This window comes from Elephantulus edwardii, unplaced genomic scaffold, assembly GCF_000299155.1.
Source record: "Elephantulus edwardii isolate Elephantulus edwardi_28Jun2011 unplaced genomic scaffold, EleEdw1.0 scaffold00170, whole genome shotgun sequence".
NCBI classification, from domain to species: Eukaryota; Metazoa; Chordata; class Mammalia; order Macroscelidea; family Macroscelididae; genus Elephantulus; species Elephantulus edwardii.
This window is the reverse complement of record NW_006399920.1, coordinates 6491149-6508498: the sequence shown is the minus strand read 5'-3', so window position 1 is coordinate 6508498 and position 17350 is coordinate 6491149. Positions and strand designations below refer to the sequence as shown.

The 17350-nt window shown below is 40.4% G+C and overlaps 1 protein-coding gene across 2 annotated transcripts in view; it reads left to right on the top strand.

Annotated features, from left to right (window-relative positions):
• The window catches only part of ANK3 (ankyrin 3, node of Ranvier (ankyrin G)), a 662526-nt gene that overhangs the window by 509598 nt on the left and 135578 nt on the right, over positions 1-17350 (top strand). For both annotated transcript variants that reach the window (XM_006895588.1, XM_006895587.1), the window contains exons 14-18: positions 1648-1845; positions 2833-2931; positions 3218-3316; positions 8652-8849; positions 12996-13094. In XM_006895588.1, the coding sequence (XP_006895650.1) occupies positions 1648-1845; positions 2833-2931; positions 3218-3316; positions 8652-8849; positions 12996-13094 (693 nt within the window). The remainder of the gene's footprint in view (positions 1-1647; positions 1846-2832; positions 2932-3217; positions 3317-8651; positions 8850-12995; positions 13095-17350) is intronic.

The window sequence follows — 17350 nt, the reverse complement described above, 5'->3', positions numbered from 1 at the left end:
GAAGCCTTTGAGGAAATTTCAGCTGAAGAGGCAGCTCAGGTAAAGGAATTCAGGTTGTGACCGTACTTCCTTGGCAACTGAGCCAAGTAGAACCTGGAACCCTGGTAACCAAGCCTCACATTCTAGACACAACTCCCTACTAGCTCGTTTGGGTAGTGATACTCGAGACATCAACATGTTTTCTTAGAACACATAAAGAGCTCATCTTTTTCATAACATTTCAGAAAAGGGTTTCGTCTTCATCCCTAGAGGCTCTCCCCATCAGTTACCACATGAAACCAAAGGTAACACGTAGTTGTTCAGAGAAGGCTGATTCAGGCCAGGCCTACATGATGATCCCACTTGGGTGGCCCCTCCCACTCCTCAGGTCATTTGAGCCATAGGTCATGCCAGCCCTTGACCTCTAGGGCACCCAGGCTGGGACCATATGGGGAAGGATAACACTACTGATGAGACAGGGTTCACTTGAAAGATGTATGAGGCTCAGGGAAGGTGGGGTCATGCTATCTGGGGAGATTTAGGAGGGCAGAGATGATGATGATGATGATGATGATGATGATGATGATGATATTGATATTGATATTTCACAACTGCCAAGTCCTTTCCTAGGCTCATCGCACACTGTCTTCACCATCACTGGGTACTAGGAGGCTGAGCTTAGCCTTATAGATTTGGCTGGACCTCATCCATCAGATTGGGTACTTTGAGAACTGAGGGAGGCAGAGGTGACACAGGTGGTGAATTGTTTCACTTCCTTGCCCTGACTTTTCTAATTATGCAGGAAGATGGGACCTGAGCCTCTTCCAGGGGTTCCAGTTTAGACCCAGGGCTTTAGGGATCGAACTGTCAGTGGGTCAAGTTGTCACTCTCACTTGATCTTTCTCTGAGCTATGCATTCACCCTGTGTGAGGTAGTCACCCGGGGGTCCACTGAGGGCCCTGTGCTGGGGCCAACCCCTCCCAGAGCTTCCCACAGATCTCATCAGTTGATATCTTTGCTTCTATTGTCCCTCTTCCCAGGAATGGAGGTTACGGAACCTGGTCAGCCTCAGCTAATGGACTTGTTAAAATGGTATCTGACAGCCACAAAGATACATATTCCCTAGGAAAATGCAACCCGTTCAAGAAGAGGATAGCTTTCCTCTCCAATAAGCCATCGTGTGTGGAAACCTTTGTGCAGGGCACATCTGCCCAATCCCACACTGTTCATGTTCTCCTCTTTTGTGACCCTGAGAAGACGGAACCAACACAGTCATTACTAAGAACCAGTAATGGGTAGAAATACAATAAACCTACCAGCTATTTGCATTTTCCCGGGATATAGTCTCCTGCGCATCAAGAAAGAACTCCTTAGAGTTTAAAAATGAAATTATGGCAGGGGTCATAATTATGATGGGGAAAATTTGTAGATGTAACTGCCTTTGATAGTTTTCAGACTAATAGGTGAAGCCAATAATATTTAAAGATCTGATGTCTACTATCTTCACTTTTCTTAACCTTAAAAAAAAAAATAAGATTCTTTCTAGCATTCAATCAAAGAGTTGCTTGAAGTCTGTCTTCTCAAACGGCTAACATTCAGAGTTTGTACAGTATGTTTGTACATTGTGTTGTCTGCTCATCAGCGTTGCATTTCCACCTTGCCATTTAGGATGACCAAACGCCACTCCACATTTCCGCCAGACTGGGCAAGGCGGACATAGTCCAGCAGCTGCTCCAGCAAGGAGCATCTCCAAACGCAGCCACGACGTCAGGCTACACCCCGCTCCACCTTGCAGCCCGAGAGGGACACGAAGACGTTGCTTCATTTCTTTTGGATCATGGCGCATCTCTTTCTATAACAACAAAGGTAATGAAAGCAAGTCTTGGGATCCTGTTGTGTCCCCTAAAATACATATTTTTCATTGCTCCCAGCAGAGTGATAGGTATAGAAATACCTATCTTTCGAATCCTAGGTAATGATTAACATGGTTAGCACCCCATTTCACTCTGTTGGTAGGGTACGTTTATAATACGTCCAAGACAAGAGGTGGATTTCTACACCAAGGTAGTTGTTATAGACAGAAGAAAGGGTGAGCAGACACTCTCAGGATCTCAATATCTTCTGTTTATTGAGCTAGAACCATTTGCCATTTTGATTCACCTGTGAAAGCTAAGATGAGAGACAACCTGGCTTCCAGTCCTGAAGATCTGAGCATGTGTAAGGACATGTGGACACTGGGGAGATAGAAAAGGAGAAGAGAAAAGGGTATGGTGTGGTGAAAAGTGGTTCCAGGAGGTCCTGACATAACCTGGGCTTTCTCAAACATTCTCTTGTAGAAGTTCCCCAAATTGAGCTTGGCACCCTGCGATCTGCTCTCTCCACACACGTTCACTACTACCATCAAGTCAGCACCAGTGCATCTCTGACCCTCCAGTGATTTTTCAGAGGCTGTAGTCTCGTTTGAGAAGATTGCCCAGGTTTATTCAGCGGAGTCTCTGGTGGATTCAAACCACCAGAGAGGAGCTGCCTCTGGGTTGTCAGTGTAACTCCTTGTGGACTGCACCACCGGCACCCCCTCTTTTCTCAAAATGGACTTGGAAGGAGTCCCAGCCCCAGCCCCATCTTAGTGAAAAGCCCGAGAAAGCTCAGAAATAATGGCATATCGTGCTTTGGCCAAGAGAGAGAAAGATTAGAGATCCGGACATACCCTGCTCATCCACGGTGATAAGAGGATGCAACTTTTCATCCTCTGGTCTTTGTTCTTACGTGCAGGCTTAACTGTACTTCATCATTAGAAAAGTGATGTCCTTATGCCATTTTTGTTGTTCATTGTGTTATGTTTCTTCGTTTCAGAAAGGATTTACTCCCCTTCATGTGGCAGCAAAATATGGGAAACTTGAAGTAGCCAATCTCCTGCTACAGAAAAGTGCATCCCCTGATGCTGCAGGGAAGGTAGGAGGTCATTGGCCGCCCTGTAACAGGCCACTCCCATGACACAAAGGCGTGCTTGCTAATACTCCCCAACTACCACTCAAATGATAATGAAGCTCTAGTTATGTCTCATTAGGATGAAGAACACTTGGGAAATAGGAGGTGAATGATGGGTCCAGTTGTTGTGGAAGTTGTAAAACAAGTTATATGCTCTGTGTTATATCCAATCTAATTCACTTCCCTAAATCTAGGTCTTTGATATTAAGGCACTTGTGACACTGGTTATTGTTTCTGCACGTGTTTTCAGAGCGGGCTAACTCCACTGCATGTAGCTACACACTACGATAATCAGAAAGTGGCGCTTCTGCTTTTGGACCAAGGAGCCTCACCTCACGCAGCTGCAAAGGTACCTATAATTCAAGTAGCGCACGGAGACTGTTGAGCTGTGTCTTTCAGCCTCTCAATATGTAACTATTGTTCCTTTATTTACAGTAGCCCCCACCCCAGTTTAGGTGCCACTTAACACCACAGAAATATAATCTCCTTAGGAAACGTGTCTTCAGCTATTTAGCCAAATAGTGTGGCAGATTCTCAATAACTATTTACTTGTTGATGGTTTTTCTTAAAAATCCAGGACATCCTGGAGCCTAGGGAGGGGAAGAAGTTGGAGAACCCTTAACTATGTTAAAATATGAGCATAGCCCGGGGGAGTAAGAAAGTGCAGATTTTCCAAAGTCATAAAGTGTGTGTTACATTTTCCTGGCAATAAATACTGCCTTCCCTTTGCATATTGGCATTTACTAGTGTAAGGTTGGGGAAAGCTGTCTATGTATTTCAGCTCTTGCTAAGGAGAATATTTATTCTTATTGTTGGGGCATTTTTGACTAGGAGACAACCTAGATTTCCCAGAAGAGAGATGCATGGAGCGTGGAGCACCTTCGTTTTTCTGGTATTCTGAGTTGAAGGACAAGTCATAAAGAAGGAATTGTTTAAACACAGATCTTAAATGGGCCATGGCCAGAGAATCATGGAATGTTGAACACCATGATTTAAACATTATCAATTTTTTTTTTTTACTAAATACTATTTTATTATTACTAAATAGGATTTTACTAAAGGATTCGTTTTACTAAATGATTGAAGGACCGGTTAGCCTCCCTAATGCTTATTCTATGTGTACTTTAAGATCAAATATCTTCTACACATAAGTTAACAAACTTGGCCACTTCTGGGTTACTTTAAGAGAAAACTTCTTTATTTAGAGAATATGATGCCTTTGATAGGTATTTCTCCTCAGCCCCCTGTTTCCTGCATTTCTATATCACTTCCTCCCCCTATTCTCCAGAATATTCCCAAGACAATCTATAATTGAAAATCAAACCCTTAAATCTGTTTTTCGAAATCTAATAACCATTTTTTACCTTTACAAACATATAATTTCTAATGTAAAAGTGTATCTTTACCTTTTTTTTAAAAGAAATGAGATATAATTGTAATGAAGTGTAATGACTATTCATTTCTAAATTTTTTAATTTTAATTGTAATGAAGTGTAGTGATTGTTCATTTTTCTTTCCTTTTTCTGGTGTTATTTTAATGTGTCCATGAGCCAGGGTCTACTCTAAACCCTTATGTGAACTCTAAAATTATTTTTATTATTTTAAATTGCATTTGTTTTCATTTTCATCTTGAAATGCAAGCAAACATGGCAAATAGTTAGTCCTCTCTATTTGATTTGATTGTGTTGTTTTAAGGTTGTTTTACAGTTTAGCCTTAACATGGTTTCTTTTTTCTGAGTAACACATCAGTCTCCTTTCATTTGGCAAATAAAATTCATTTTATTCTCCAGAAATTAGAAATATTTTAGAAAATTTAGTAATTCCATTAGAGGTTCAAAATCAGCTAGTTTTACATTTTTTGAGTGTGTTGTTGTTGTTGTTATGTGCCGTCGAGTCGTTTCCGACTCATAGCGACCCTATGCACAACAGCCCTAAAGCCTGCTCTATCCTGTGCCAACCGCACCGCCTCTGATACACCCATCCCGATTACCCCAGTCACCAAATCAATCCATCTCATAGAGGGTCTTCCCTTCCTGCGCTGTCCCTCCACCCTCCCAAGCATGATGTCCCTCTCCAAGGACCCGTCCCTCCTGGCAACATGTCCAAAGTATGTCAGACGAAGCCCCAGAATCCTTGCCTCCAAGGAGTAGCTTGGTTTAATCCTCTCCAAGATGAATCTGTTTGTTTTCCTGGCAGTCCGTGTATCATGCATATTTTGGATATAACTTTTATTGGAAAAGTATAACATGAGTTATTTTTCCTTTGCTTTATATCTTCTTCCTTGAGTAAGATGCTTGGGATAAACTCCTAAACAATCAGCAGGTCTGGCATTGGCAGGATTTACAGAAGATGCTGGCACTCTGGTGGATTAGTAGTAAGTGGTTGCACTACCATCCATCAGGCAAGCACCTCAAATCCTACAGTTTCTCTGCAAGAGAAAGATGGGCAGCCTCCTCCCATTCAATTTGCTATCTCTAAAAACCCACTGGAATGTCAGTTTAGAGTCAGTTCTTGACTTGACAGTACCTAACAACAACAGAAGGTGCTTGAGTTTCTCTTGATGGCCATCGGACCTTTGGGGGGAAATAGAAATAATCAAGAGGATTGTTGGGTCTGTAGGAGCCTCAGAGGTGAGGTGATTAATTGTTCTACTATTACATGGTGTTTTGAATCTACCAGTTGTTCCATGGAAAATAAGGCTGTCTGCTTCAATAAAGATTACAGGCTAGGGGACCAGATGGGGATGTTCTACTCTGTTCTATAGGTTTGCTATGAATCAAAATGGACTTGAAGGCAATTGGATGGAGATTTTGTGTTTTGTGTCTGAGAGGGTATTAATCTGCCTTAACCTTGGCTTCAGAAGCAAAGTCTATCATGAAAGTTGATAGGATATCAGTTGTGTTTGATGTGTACCATTCAATCAGAACTGACCCATAGTCCTCTAGCAGGTTATCTGGGGGTGGGGGGGAGACACAAGAGGAAGTTGCCCATTTTTCTCCTGTGGAACAACTAGTAGATTTGAACCATGTGCTTTTAGGTTGGCAGTGCAGCACCTGACCACCAGGACACCAGGGCTCTCTGCGGAAAGGCAAAGAGAAGATATATCATAAGGCATTAAAACCTGACTATGTCTTATTGCCTTTGTCACTCAAATTAGCTAATGTTGAACATATGACTAATTTGATTTCTTGTTTTGGTGTTTTGAAATTTTGTATTTAGCATAGAGAGGGTGGAACAGCTTCCCACCTCCTGCCACTCATCAGAGACTTGAGCTCCAGCCAAGGCTCCAAATTCAGCTCTAAAGGCTTTGGTCTCTGGAGGGTGTGTCAGAGCAGAGGGTCAAATGCTTCCTGGGGCAGCTGGGGCTTCCAGATGGCAATAGGGTGAGACTAAATATAGGGATATAAAATCTTCTACCAGGGCTCATCCAGTTACAGAGTCTGGTTTCAGAAAGTTTGGAAGTGACATTTCCACTTTGATGGATTGAAACTCAGTGGCCTAAATAACCTACAATCAATTACAACACTTTTCAAGTGAAAAAAGCTGTCAGGCTAGGGGATGCCTGTACCTTGAAATATAAGTGTTGATAATGGTGAGTTGCTCAATCTGTGGGTGCATTGGCCCCCAAAATGTTTAGTTGTTTCCAAAACATTCTCCTTGCTTGGAAAGACTGTGACTTGATCCAGACTCCTCGTCTAGACTGGGATTATACCTCCAAATTTCAATCCTCAAAATCTTTCTCTAAATCCTCTGTCTATTAAAATATAGTTTCCATTTTCCTTTGGAATACTTTATAGGGACACATTCATGGCTGTGTCAAAATATGATCTCGCATTTCCATGAAGTGACTGTGAATCAGGACAGAGTCTCGCAAGCTTTTTCTCCAGAGGGCGGGAGAATCTGAAGGTGCCTGAGAAACAGCTAATAAATAATTTGTCAAAGTTTGATTGTGACCACCTCTGCTTCTGAGCATCAAGAATTGGCCAAGAGAATTTTTTTTAAAATAAAATTTTTATTTTACACGGAAAAAAAAAAAAAAGAATTGGCCAAGAGGAAGATACTAGAATGTTTGAAGCTCTAGTAAGCTTCTTTCAAATTTTGATATTTCTTTTCTTCATTTAATAAATATTTTCAAGTTATTTAGAGGGAGCTTTGGTGGCTTAGCGGCTAGGGAGTTTCGCCGCCAACCCAAAGGTGACCCTTCTCTGGCGGTTCCAATCCACCAGTGGCTCAGAGGGAAAAGCCTCTATAAACCCACAGGAGGGTCAGCTATGAGTTGATTCCAACTCAACAGCAATGAGGTGAGAGATACATGATAAATATGTGCTCCCGGTGAGATTGTGTTTATTGAGAGAAAATATACATGTAAATAGGATAGTGCAATTCATTAGAGTTAGTAGAGGTAGACTTGAGAAAGGAGGATCCTTCAAATGATGCTTAGATGCTGACCATTGGGCGTAGTGGGAGAATGCAGTCTTGGTACCACAGTCAAGACAGAGAAACATGAGGTTATATATTGTTTAGGGAATGTGCAGGAGTATAGCATTGTTGTCAATGTTAATTGCTGTGGTTGTTGTTGTGTGTGACATTGAGTTGGAACTCAGTGACTCCTAGCTGACCCTCTGGCAGATTTTCAGAGGCAGTTAATCGCACAGGAAAAGACTGCCCATCCTTCCCTCATGGAGCAGCTGGTGGATTCGAATTGTGTGCCTTCAGGACTTCAGTGCAGCTTCTTGCTGTTAGGCCACCAGAGTCAACTCTAATTCATTCCAGCCTCTTATGTCATAGAACAAAACCTTCCCTGATCCCACACCATTTTCCTGATCGTGATATATTTGAGCACATTGGTGTGCTTGTCCATCTCGCTGGAGGTTTTCCTCATCTTCTGATCTCTTTTTAAAAACACGATGAGCTTGGCTAGCAGTTGGTCTTCTCTGAGGCTGTATGTATCCAAAGTGTCACCTTCATTCTCAATTCCAAGGAATTTCTCATTGACTTTCTTCTAAAACTCAGGAAAGAATTTAGATGGAATTTGGTGAAGGAGGATATCAAAGGGGCAGATAATATCTTCTGAGCTAACATGAAAATGAGAATTTTCAACCTGGCAGCAGTAAATGGCCATTATAAAAGAGAAGCCCTCATTTCTGCTGATTCCAACACATGATTCCCCCATGAATCTATAATCTCTATGAAAACAGATTTCTGGCCCTTTGTTGAGTAGTGCTCCTGAGTGGGTTCTAACTGCCAACCTTTAGGTTAATAGATGAACATAAACACATGGTACCACATAGTTTGCTGCTTCCCAGTAAGAGTTCTTCCAATCTCTTCTTGTTAAGAAGAAAGTATGTAATTATTGAGCACTCACTACCATGTTTTTTAATGAAAGCGAGAGCTATTCCTTTTGAAAAATCAGTGTTAATGTTAGCAACAGGTACCCTGACTTCCTTGTGTTAAATTGTCTGTATTAAAGTGTTTCCCCTATTTTTTTATTCCTATATAGGAATTTGCATGTCATGAGGGCACTACATTAATGGCACCACTTGATTTACCAGTGTTTGCTTGCTTAATCGTGATTTCTTAAGCAAAGAAAATCACTACAAAGAGAGGCTACTATATGAAAAATGCACCGTTACCCACTTTTATCTTGTTCCCCGGCATGTGACCAATGTGTTTCATGTTGACAGAATGGTTATACACCACTGCACATCGCAGCAAAGAAGAACCAGATGGACATTGCAACCACCCTGCTGGAATATGGTGCTGATGCAAACGCAGTTACCCGGCAAGGAATTGCTTCTGTCCATCTCGCAGCTCAGGAAGGCCACGTGGACATGGTGTCATTGCTCCTCAGCAGAAACGCTAATGTGAACTTGAGCAATAAGGTAGCCTTTTTCCTTTCTCTGCAAAGCACACATCACTGCAATATCTTCACCTTACGGGACGTTCACTAAAGAACCATGAAAAATTCAGGCCCAGTACTTACACATTGCATGAAGATTCTTACCACAGCCCAGGCCTGAAAGCAAGCTGTTTAACAATAAGAGACTTGGCAAATAAATATTTGCAAAGTCATGCTGAGTAAATCAAATTAAAATGAGGTCCACCAAGGTTTGCTGATAACATGATGTTCTTTATGGAGCAACATTGTTATTTTACAAAAACAGAGCAAGTAAGAAGGTGCAAATTTTAGCCTGTTGATTCAGTCTCTCACATATTTTGGACTCTTGCTTGTTGTTTGTCACAGTTTTAAATCCCAGTTTACAAAGAGAAGTTAGAAATACTACCCTCTCTGCAGAGTTAATTTGAATTAAAAAATATTTAGAGTAGCAGTTTACTGAAATAAATTCAAAAGGTTGTCAGTTTACATTTCTTTGTATATAAATTGGCAATGAAGACTTGATTCACTAAACTCTTCACAGCCCTGCCTTTATCTTTAATATGCACTGTTGTTGAAGAAGAAACCCAAGTTTTTGTCAAATAAAGTGAACGCTCAGCCCCACAATTGGTCAGAAACTGGCTCATGACGCTAATGCCTTTCACTGCACATGTCAGAGAAATTACATCACGAACTGCTCATTAATACCTGAGTCTGAGGTCCACCCAAAACGTAGGACAGATGATTCGAAATCTTGTGATAGTACAAAGCCCTACAAGAAGGCCCAGAGTCCTTGATAGGCCACCAGACCACCTAGGGCTGTCAAGTGAATATCTGACTAAGAACTGCTGTCATCAGAGTAGAACTGTGTTCCACGGGCTTTTCAGCGCTGGTTTTGGCAAATGTGGACTGCCAAACCTTTTGTCCAAAACAGCTCTGCGTAGGCTAGAACCTCTGACCTTTTGTTAGCAGCCTTAATTGTTGCACCACCTAGAGCCTCCTGGTAATCCACACAACCAGGCATGTCAGTACTCTGCTTCCTCTTGGTTCCTGGCGCAGTATGGCTGACATTTCTTCACTGTAATACAGATACTAACCCCTCAGGATAGCACTGGTATATAGAACGAACACTGTAAATATTTCTACCGGAGGTTAGAAATCACAGACACTTGTGTTTGAATCTTAAGTCTGACTATAATTAGAGGTGTTATTTAGGCAAGTTATGTGACTTCTCTGAGTCTCAATCTCCTCTGCTAGTAAACAAAGATAAAATATATTCACAGAGATTAATTCTGATAGTGGTTAGTACCTTTTTTCAAAATTTAAAAAAAAAATCTTCACTAGAGAAGGTCACCTCTCTGTCTCTTGAAAAGTTGCTGGTGGACTCAAACAGTTAATCTTTCAGTCAGTAGCTGAGCACTATAGTTATCATCATGATGCCACCACCATTCCCCTCATCCCAGGAAGATTCGGATTTGAACCTCTGATGGTTTTGAACTGCCTGCCCCTGGGTTGGCTACTGGTTGAGTTGAACTGTCTGCCTTTGTGTTGGTAGTTCAACTCCTTACCCACTGGGCCATCAGAGCTCCAATTTACAGCCTTCTAGGTGATGGTGGTTTTTGTTGTTAGGTACCATCGAGTCTCCTGCAACTCACAGCGACTCTGTGTACCATAGCTCTGAACCCTGCCATATCCTAATTTGGCACTTTTTTGAAAGAAATTTACTGAATACTAGTTTAAATTCTGAAGGCACAAAGTCTCTAGTTCAAAAGATCAATGTTGAAACCAGGGTAACGTTTTATTTTTTCATTTTAGTGTCTTAAAAATCCTTTTAGACTATTATAGCGAGGACATTCTTGATTTCTTTTTTTTTTTTCTGGTAATACTGATGGTGGTGGTTTTCTTTTTAAACATTAAAAAGAATGCTTGTCTCACTGTTAATGTGAATTACCAAGAAATTTCCAATATTCATTATAATCACATTTATTTTTGCTTTTGCATTTTTTAAATTTACAGAAAGGCCTTTTAATAATTTGCTACAACGTTCAATCTTTCTTGATGAGATTCTTTTACTGTGCTTTCTCAAACTGAAGTACATTCTGGCCTTAGCTAGAATACATTTTCTCTTCTGCGTCCAAAATATTGCATAGTATTAATTCTTCCACTGAGCGCTCATATAGACTTGAAAACAGTTTCCATGTAGAGTTCTGATGACTATGATGGAAGTGCATGCCTAGAAGCTGTGCACTGAAATGTAAAAGTGAAATCCTTTGTCCAAGACCAGAGGAAAGCTAGAAATGACATCATGCTAAAGTATACAATGGGTAAATCATGGGGACAGCATGCAGATAGACAGAGGCAGAGGGTGGGACAATGAGAAATTTAGGTAGATATGCAGAAATACCTTGCCACACCTTGCTGAGAACCACTCATTAAAGTACCTTCAGAGTCCTGATAATTCTCAGACTTAGAGTAGATGAACACAGCTTTTAAAAAATGTTGTTGTTGTTGTGTACTGTTGAGTTGGAACCAACTCATAGCTGACCCTTTGGCAAGTTTTCATGTGGGAAGAGACTGCCCTTTTTCCGTCGAGCAGCTAGTGAATTCAAACTCTGTGCTTTTGGATTTGTAACACAGATTCTTGGCACTAGGCTGCCATTATGTTCAAAGCATCTCTTTCCTCTAAAGTAGAGCGTGGGACATTGTTCTGTGATTATATCAGCAGCTGGGAGTTGCTGGTTTGCACTTAGTTTATTCTTGAATTTCAAATGAACCCATCAGTTTGAATGAGTTTCTACTGGAATCCCAGGCACATTATTAAAAACCCACCAGCCAGTGACTCTCTCTTAGTTTTAGAATTGTTCGCCAGGATCCCTCACCCTCACAGTCCTCGAATTAGTTCCAACGTACAGGTGACCCTGCAGTGGGTCTCCAAGGCTGTAAATCACACAGAAGATTGTCCACTGTTCTGCTGGTAGAGTCAAACCACCAAAGAAGTGCAGCCTGTGGCTTCATAGTGCATCTCTCTACAGTCCACCCCCAGAGAGGTTCCATTCTGGGCAAGAGAGCAGAGTGCTCTGGACTCTTCCTGACAGTGGTTTCAGTTCATTCCTCTTTTCTGCCAAAATGGACATGCTGTTATTAGTCTCATTGCACAAATTGTAGGTAAGAAGAGAGAGGACTTCAGGACTCAAGAAATCAGTGTCTGTGCTGATAATGAAAAAAAATCTGCAAACTTTTACAGCAGCTCAAGTTCTCTTAGATATTATTTTCTGTGTGGGGTGGGAGGAGGGAAGCTTTGCAATTTAAAAAGTGTTTTAAACCAGAGTATGCATTTTAATGATGATTTTCTTGGTCATTAGGACAACCATGACCTGCGTATTCCTTGGTAGAATTCTTTGAAGATGTTCTATCTCATTAAGGCTGTTTGTCATCTAATGGCCTGGAAATTCTCATGATACAAGATTCACAGTACATTTCACAGATGATCTTTCTGACCCAGAAGCAACATGCAGAAAATATTTCCTAGGCCTTGGATTTGAATGAATGTTCAAATGAGAGAATACTATCCTCACATGTCACTGGTCACCAGGCCCTGCCTCTGTAAATTACTTTTCTTTTCATTCTTTTTTGCTGAAGCTCACACAATCAATAGTGTGCTGGAAATCCTACAAAATTTTTCTAAGGGGAAAAAAAATAAAGTCTCCTTTTTTGGAGATAGACTTTGGAGAATATAACATAAAATGGCATAAATTTTTGTTCTCAGCTGGAATGTAAAATTCCTTTGGAAAGGAAATAAGCAGGGAAAGAGACATGGATCAAACAAGTGTGGGGGGAACTTCATAACCACATACTCCAAAACTATGATAGGTATACAGGGTCCATTGTAATCATTCCTCCAATTTTGAGAATGTTTTAATTTTTCACCAAGCCAACAGATAAAATGCTACCCACAGTCATAACATGGTATGGTATGGTATGGTATGGTATGGTATGGTATGGTATGGTATGGTATGGTATGGTATATGCGCATACTCTTTAGACTTCTTAAAAAATGTAGACATTTGGGCTTACGAGCCTACACGTTAGCAGTTAATGCTCTGTGGCCTGTGTTCCCTCCTGTAAGATGACTGTGGCCTTGAATCTTTTGCAGAGCGGTCTGACCCCACTTCATTTGGCTGCTCAAGAAGACAGAGTGAATGTGGCTGAAGTGCTTGTCAACCAAGGGGCACACGTGGATGCACAGACAAAGGTACCCTCCCCTCTACTCAGAAGATAGTATCACGTGATAGAAGGGTCATGTGATAGAAGCAAGTACACTTCCATGGTGGTGAGAGTCCTTGCAGCAAATATTTTTTATTTAATATTTCAAACATGTATTTGCTCAGAGGGCAGCCAAAGCCTCTCACTGTAGTGTCCCAGATGAAGTTGCCTTTTTTTTTTTAACTAAGGGTCCTTAATATAACTAGGTATCAGTATCGTTCTGTAATAACACTATTGATTCCTATTAAAATAGATTCTTGTTTCAAGGGCAGAAAAGGAAAGTTTGTAATTTTATAACTTTTTTGAGTGACTAAACAAACTACATATCTAATATTTTCCATTAATCTGTGACCAAACATAGTATATCTCTAATATCTTTTCATTAATCTTTGACCTCCACTTTAATTAGGCAAAATTTATTTAAAAGTGTAAGTGTCTTTCAAATATTACTTGCTTGCTGACTTCCATGTGCTGGTCTGTTTTCATGCCATCTCCTACTCTTCCCTTTTCATAGTCAAAATAATTCTCTTTCTAATTTTAAAATTTAACTCTTTTTGGAAAAAAAGCAAACCAAAATTTTAAATTACTGTTTAAACTCATACAATGCTAGAATTTCAAACAGGTAATACATGTGGCATCATCATAATGAGCTTCATTTCTTTGAATATCTTTTTAGTGTTAAAATCTGTTCCCTTTTCATATTAAATTTGGTTAGGTATTTTAAAACTAGATTCTTTTTTTCCTTTCTTTGTGTTACATTGACACAAAGAATATTTGTTATATATTATATTGTGAATAAAACATTAAATGTATAATATAGATAAGTTCTGAAATGTATGAATTTATATTAAAGAGACTAAAAATATAGATGGGAGCTCTGGTGGCCTGGTGACAAGAAGCTGCACTACAATCCCAAAGGCACTCAGTTGGAGGCCCCCACCAGCTATTCTGCAGAAGAAAATGGGCAGTTTCCTCTAGCCAATTGACTCTCCCTGAAAACCTGCCAGCTATGAGTTGGTTCTAACTCTGTGGTACCCAATAGCCACAATAACAATAATCCAGAAATATCATCAAAAATTAGGCAATTAAATAAATAAAGTATTGCTGACATTAAGATCAAACTGAACTTAGTTCATTTCCTTTATTTTACTTTTGGAAGTAAAAAATTTACTTAAATTTTAGAAGGAAAAAAAAAATCTTGTGCATGAAGACCAGAAAATCCTGGCAACAGGTTTTCTGTTTTCCCGTGAGCTTGCTCTTCCTGTTTGCTCTCTCTTCCCTTTGCATTAAATGTTTACTAAATCAGGTCATACAAAACTGTGCTCCTGATGAGTAGACAACACACTGAGACACTAATTCTTAGGAATACTGACTAGAGAATTAGTAATTGAATTATAACTAATATTTTTAATATAAAATGTTTTCAGAAGTCATTTGGTTTTCATTCGTATCACATTCCATGCTGTTTGGTTAAGATGGAGCAACTGTTTTTGATTTACAAAGGAAAATGTCCTAAAACATTTCATTTAGATAAACCCTAAAACACATTGGGGCATTGATTTTCAAGGCTATTGATTAGAGCTAAATAGCTAAATTATATTTACTTAAATATATACACATCTAATGAGTTGTGGTGCTGGAAAAGAGTCTTGAACATGCCATGGACTGCCAAGAAACAAATAGGTCTGTCTTAGAGAGGGTAAAACCAAGCGTCACCTTGGAAGCTAGGATTTTGAAGCTCCATCTCACATACTTGGCTAGGAGGGATCAGTCCTTGGAGAAGGACATCATTCTCGGAAGGGTGGAGGGACAGTACAGGAGAGGGAGATCCCAGATGAGATGGATTGATACACTATCTGGAGCAATGGGGGTTGATGTGTCGAAATTAGTGAGACTGGCTCAGGATAGGGAAGGGGTCAGAGCTGCTATACATAAGGTCGCTATACATCACAGGTGACTCAATGGCACATAAACAACAATAACATACTATGACAGGCTTGGAAGTAGGCGTGGCATCTACTTCCTACACAACATGCCTCCACAAACTATGAACTTTGATAAATGTCAATAGTTGTAGAGGGCCTTCAGACCTTTTGTTCATAGGATCACTATGAGCTGTGCTCGACTTGAAAGCAAGCAAAAACAATGTTTATTTAAATATTTCTATTAAATGTGTATTATTGGTGTAATAGATATTATTGTTCTTGTATACTATGGAGTCAGAATTGACCCATAGCTGACCATCCAGCAGGTTCTCAGAGACAGTTAATCACAGGGGAGGAGATTGCCCATCTTTAACCCATGAAGCAACTGGTGGATTCAAACTTCTTGCCTTTGGGCTAGCAGAACAACTCCCTACCCACCAGGTCACCAGCACTTGCACATTGGAGTATACATTTTTTTAAAGTGCAATAAACATCCGGTAGACGTTGAAATTGTGGTGGAACTGAGTAATGAGTAGTCACAATAAAAAATACTGAAAGTGACAATTTTAAAACTATCACACCAGTACATAGAAATTGTAACCATGTATTTTCAACTGCCATAAATGGCGGGAGTCGTGCGGCTGATCCGAAAGTGGTGCCTCATTGGTGGTCTGAATCCACCAGCAGCCCCATGGGGAGAAAGATGGAGAAAGAAAGTCTCCTCTCGTGTGGTTTACGGGCTCACAAAACTTAGTGGAGAGTAAGTTATGACATGGTTCTGGCTCAGTGGCAATGGGTTTTAAACAAAAATCAGGTAAAAGTTTAAATTGGGTGTGGGTTTTAATAGTGGAATGTGTGCAGAAGGCATGCAGGTCGAGGACTGGACTGACTCCAGAGAGTCACGGATTTTAGGAAGTTAGAGAAAAGGTGGGCCTTTCCTACTCCCTCTCTCAGAAGCCAAATTGCACAGGGAGGCACCTATGTTCTGCTTAATCTGATACTTTGATGAGGTACCATAGACTACAGAGATCATTGACACCTACTGCCCGAGCCATTAAGCTTCTCTCCTCTCATTTTCTTTTCAGTGGGAACTACAGGCTGATCAGTGGATCAATGTTAACATCTATCACTAATCAACAAATGAAAAAAGGGAAAGTTAATAATGGCTTTAGGATGTATTTTGCAGTCTTAAGTCTTATTTTTGAAGAACTAATATTTTCAAAGACAATTTATTTTGAAAAATAATTATCTTACAGCAAAACTGTATATGCATGTCTGTTTCTTTTTAATGAGAACATATGGCTTCTCGTGGATCCACAAATACCTGCTTGAGAAACAAACCATTGCTTCAGCTGTTGTTGTGTTGTGCTGTCAAGTCAGAACCGAGCCATAGCTGACACTTTGGTAGGTTTTCAGAGGCAGTTAATGGCATGAGAGGAGACTGCCCATCTTTCTCCTGCGGAGCAGCTGGTGCACTCAAACTGCATGCCTTCCGGATTGCACGACAGCTTGATTCAACTATATCAGTGGTTTTCAAATGGTAGCATTTGAGACAAGTCCAAGCCCCAAATCCACTACAATTCCAGATCTCAGAGACCCTGTAGGGCTCAGTGGAACAGCCTCAATGGGATTTATGAGGCTGGACATCTTTATGGAAGTAGACTGCCTTCTTTATCTTCTGAGTAGCGCTTGGAGTTTTTGAACCACTGACCTTTGGGTTAACAGCTAAGCACTTCCTTAGATAAAACCACATTGTCCCACCAGAATCCTCTGCTAGACAGATAGGAAGACATTACCTTGACACTTTACATCTACATGAAGCCCATGCTTCTCCAACAACCCTAACTCACACGAGTCTCTTGCTCTTTGGCATTTCTATGCCTCTTTGTATTTCTGCATACTTTTTAATTATCATCTACTGCCTTGCATTATCATCTAACCACTTGGAAGTTTTCACCTAGAATTTAGGATTTTCAACTCTTGAACTCATTGCTGTCCAGTCAGAACCGACTCATGCCTGACTTTCCAGTGTGGTTTCAGAAGCTGTAAACCTCTGAAGAGTAAAGATTTCCTGTCTTTATTCTGCAAAGCAGTTGGTGGATTTGATCTGCCTGCCTTTGGGTTGACAGCATAATTCTTCAAGTCAGTCCAGAGAACATGCCTCTAGCCCTTGCAATAAGTCATTTACTCAAGCTGTCCAGGATATCACTTGTGCCATCTTTGCTAACTGTAAGAGAACACTTCAGGCAGTTAAACAACTCTTTACCTGCGAAATCGTACTGTCGTTTATAGCTAAGACTATGAAAAACTGTTTTTTTTC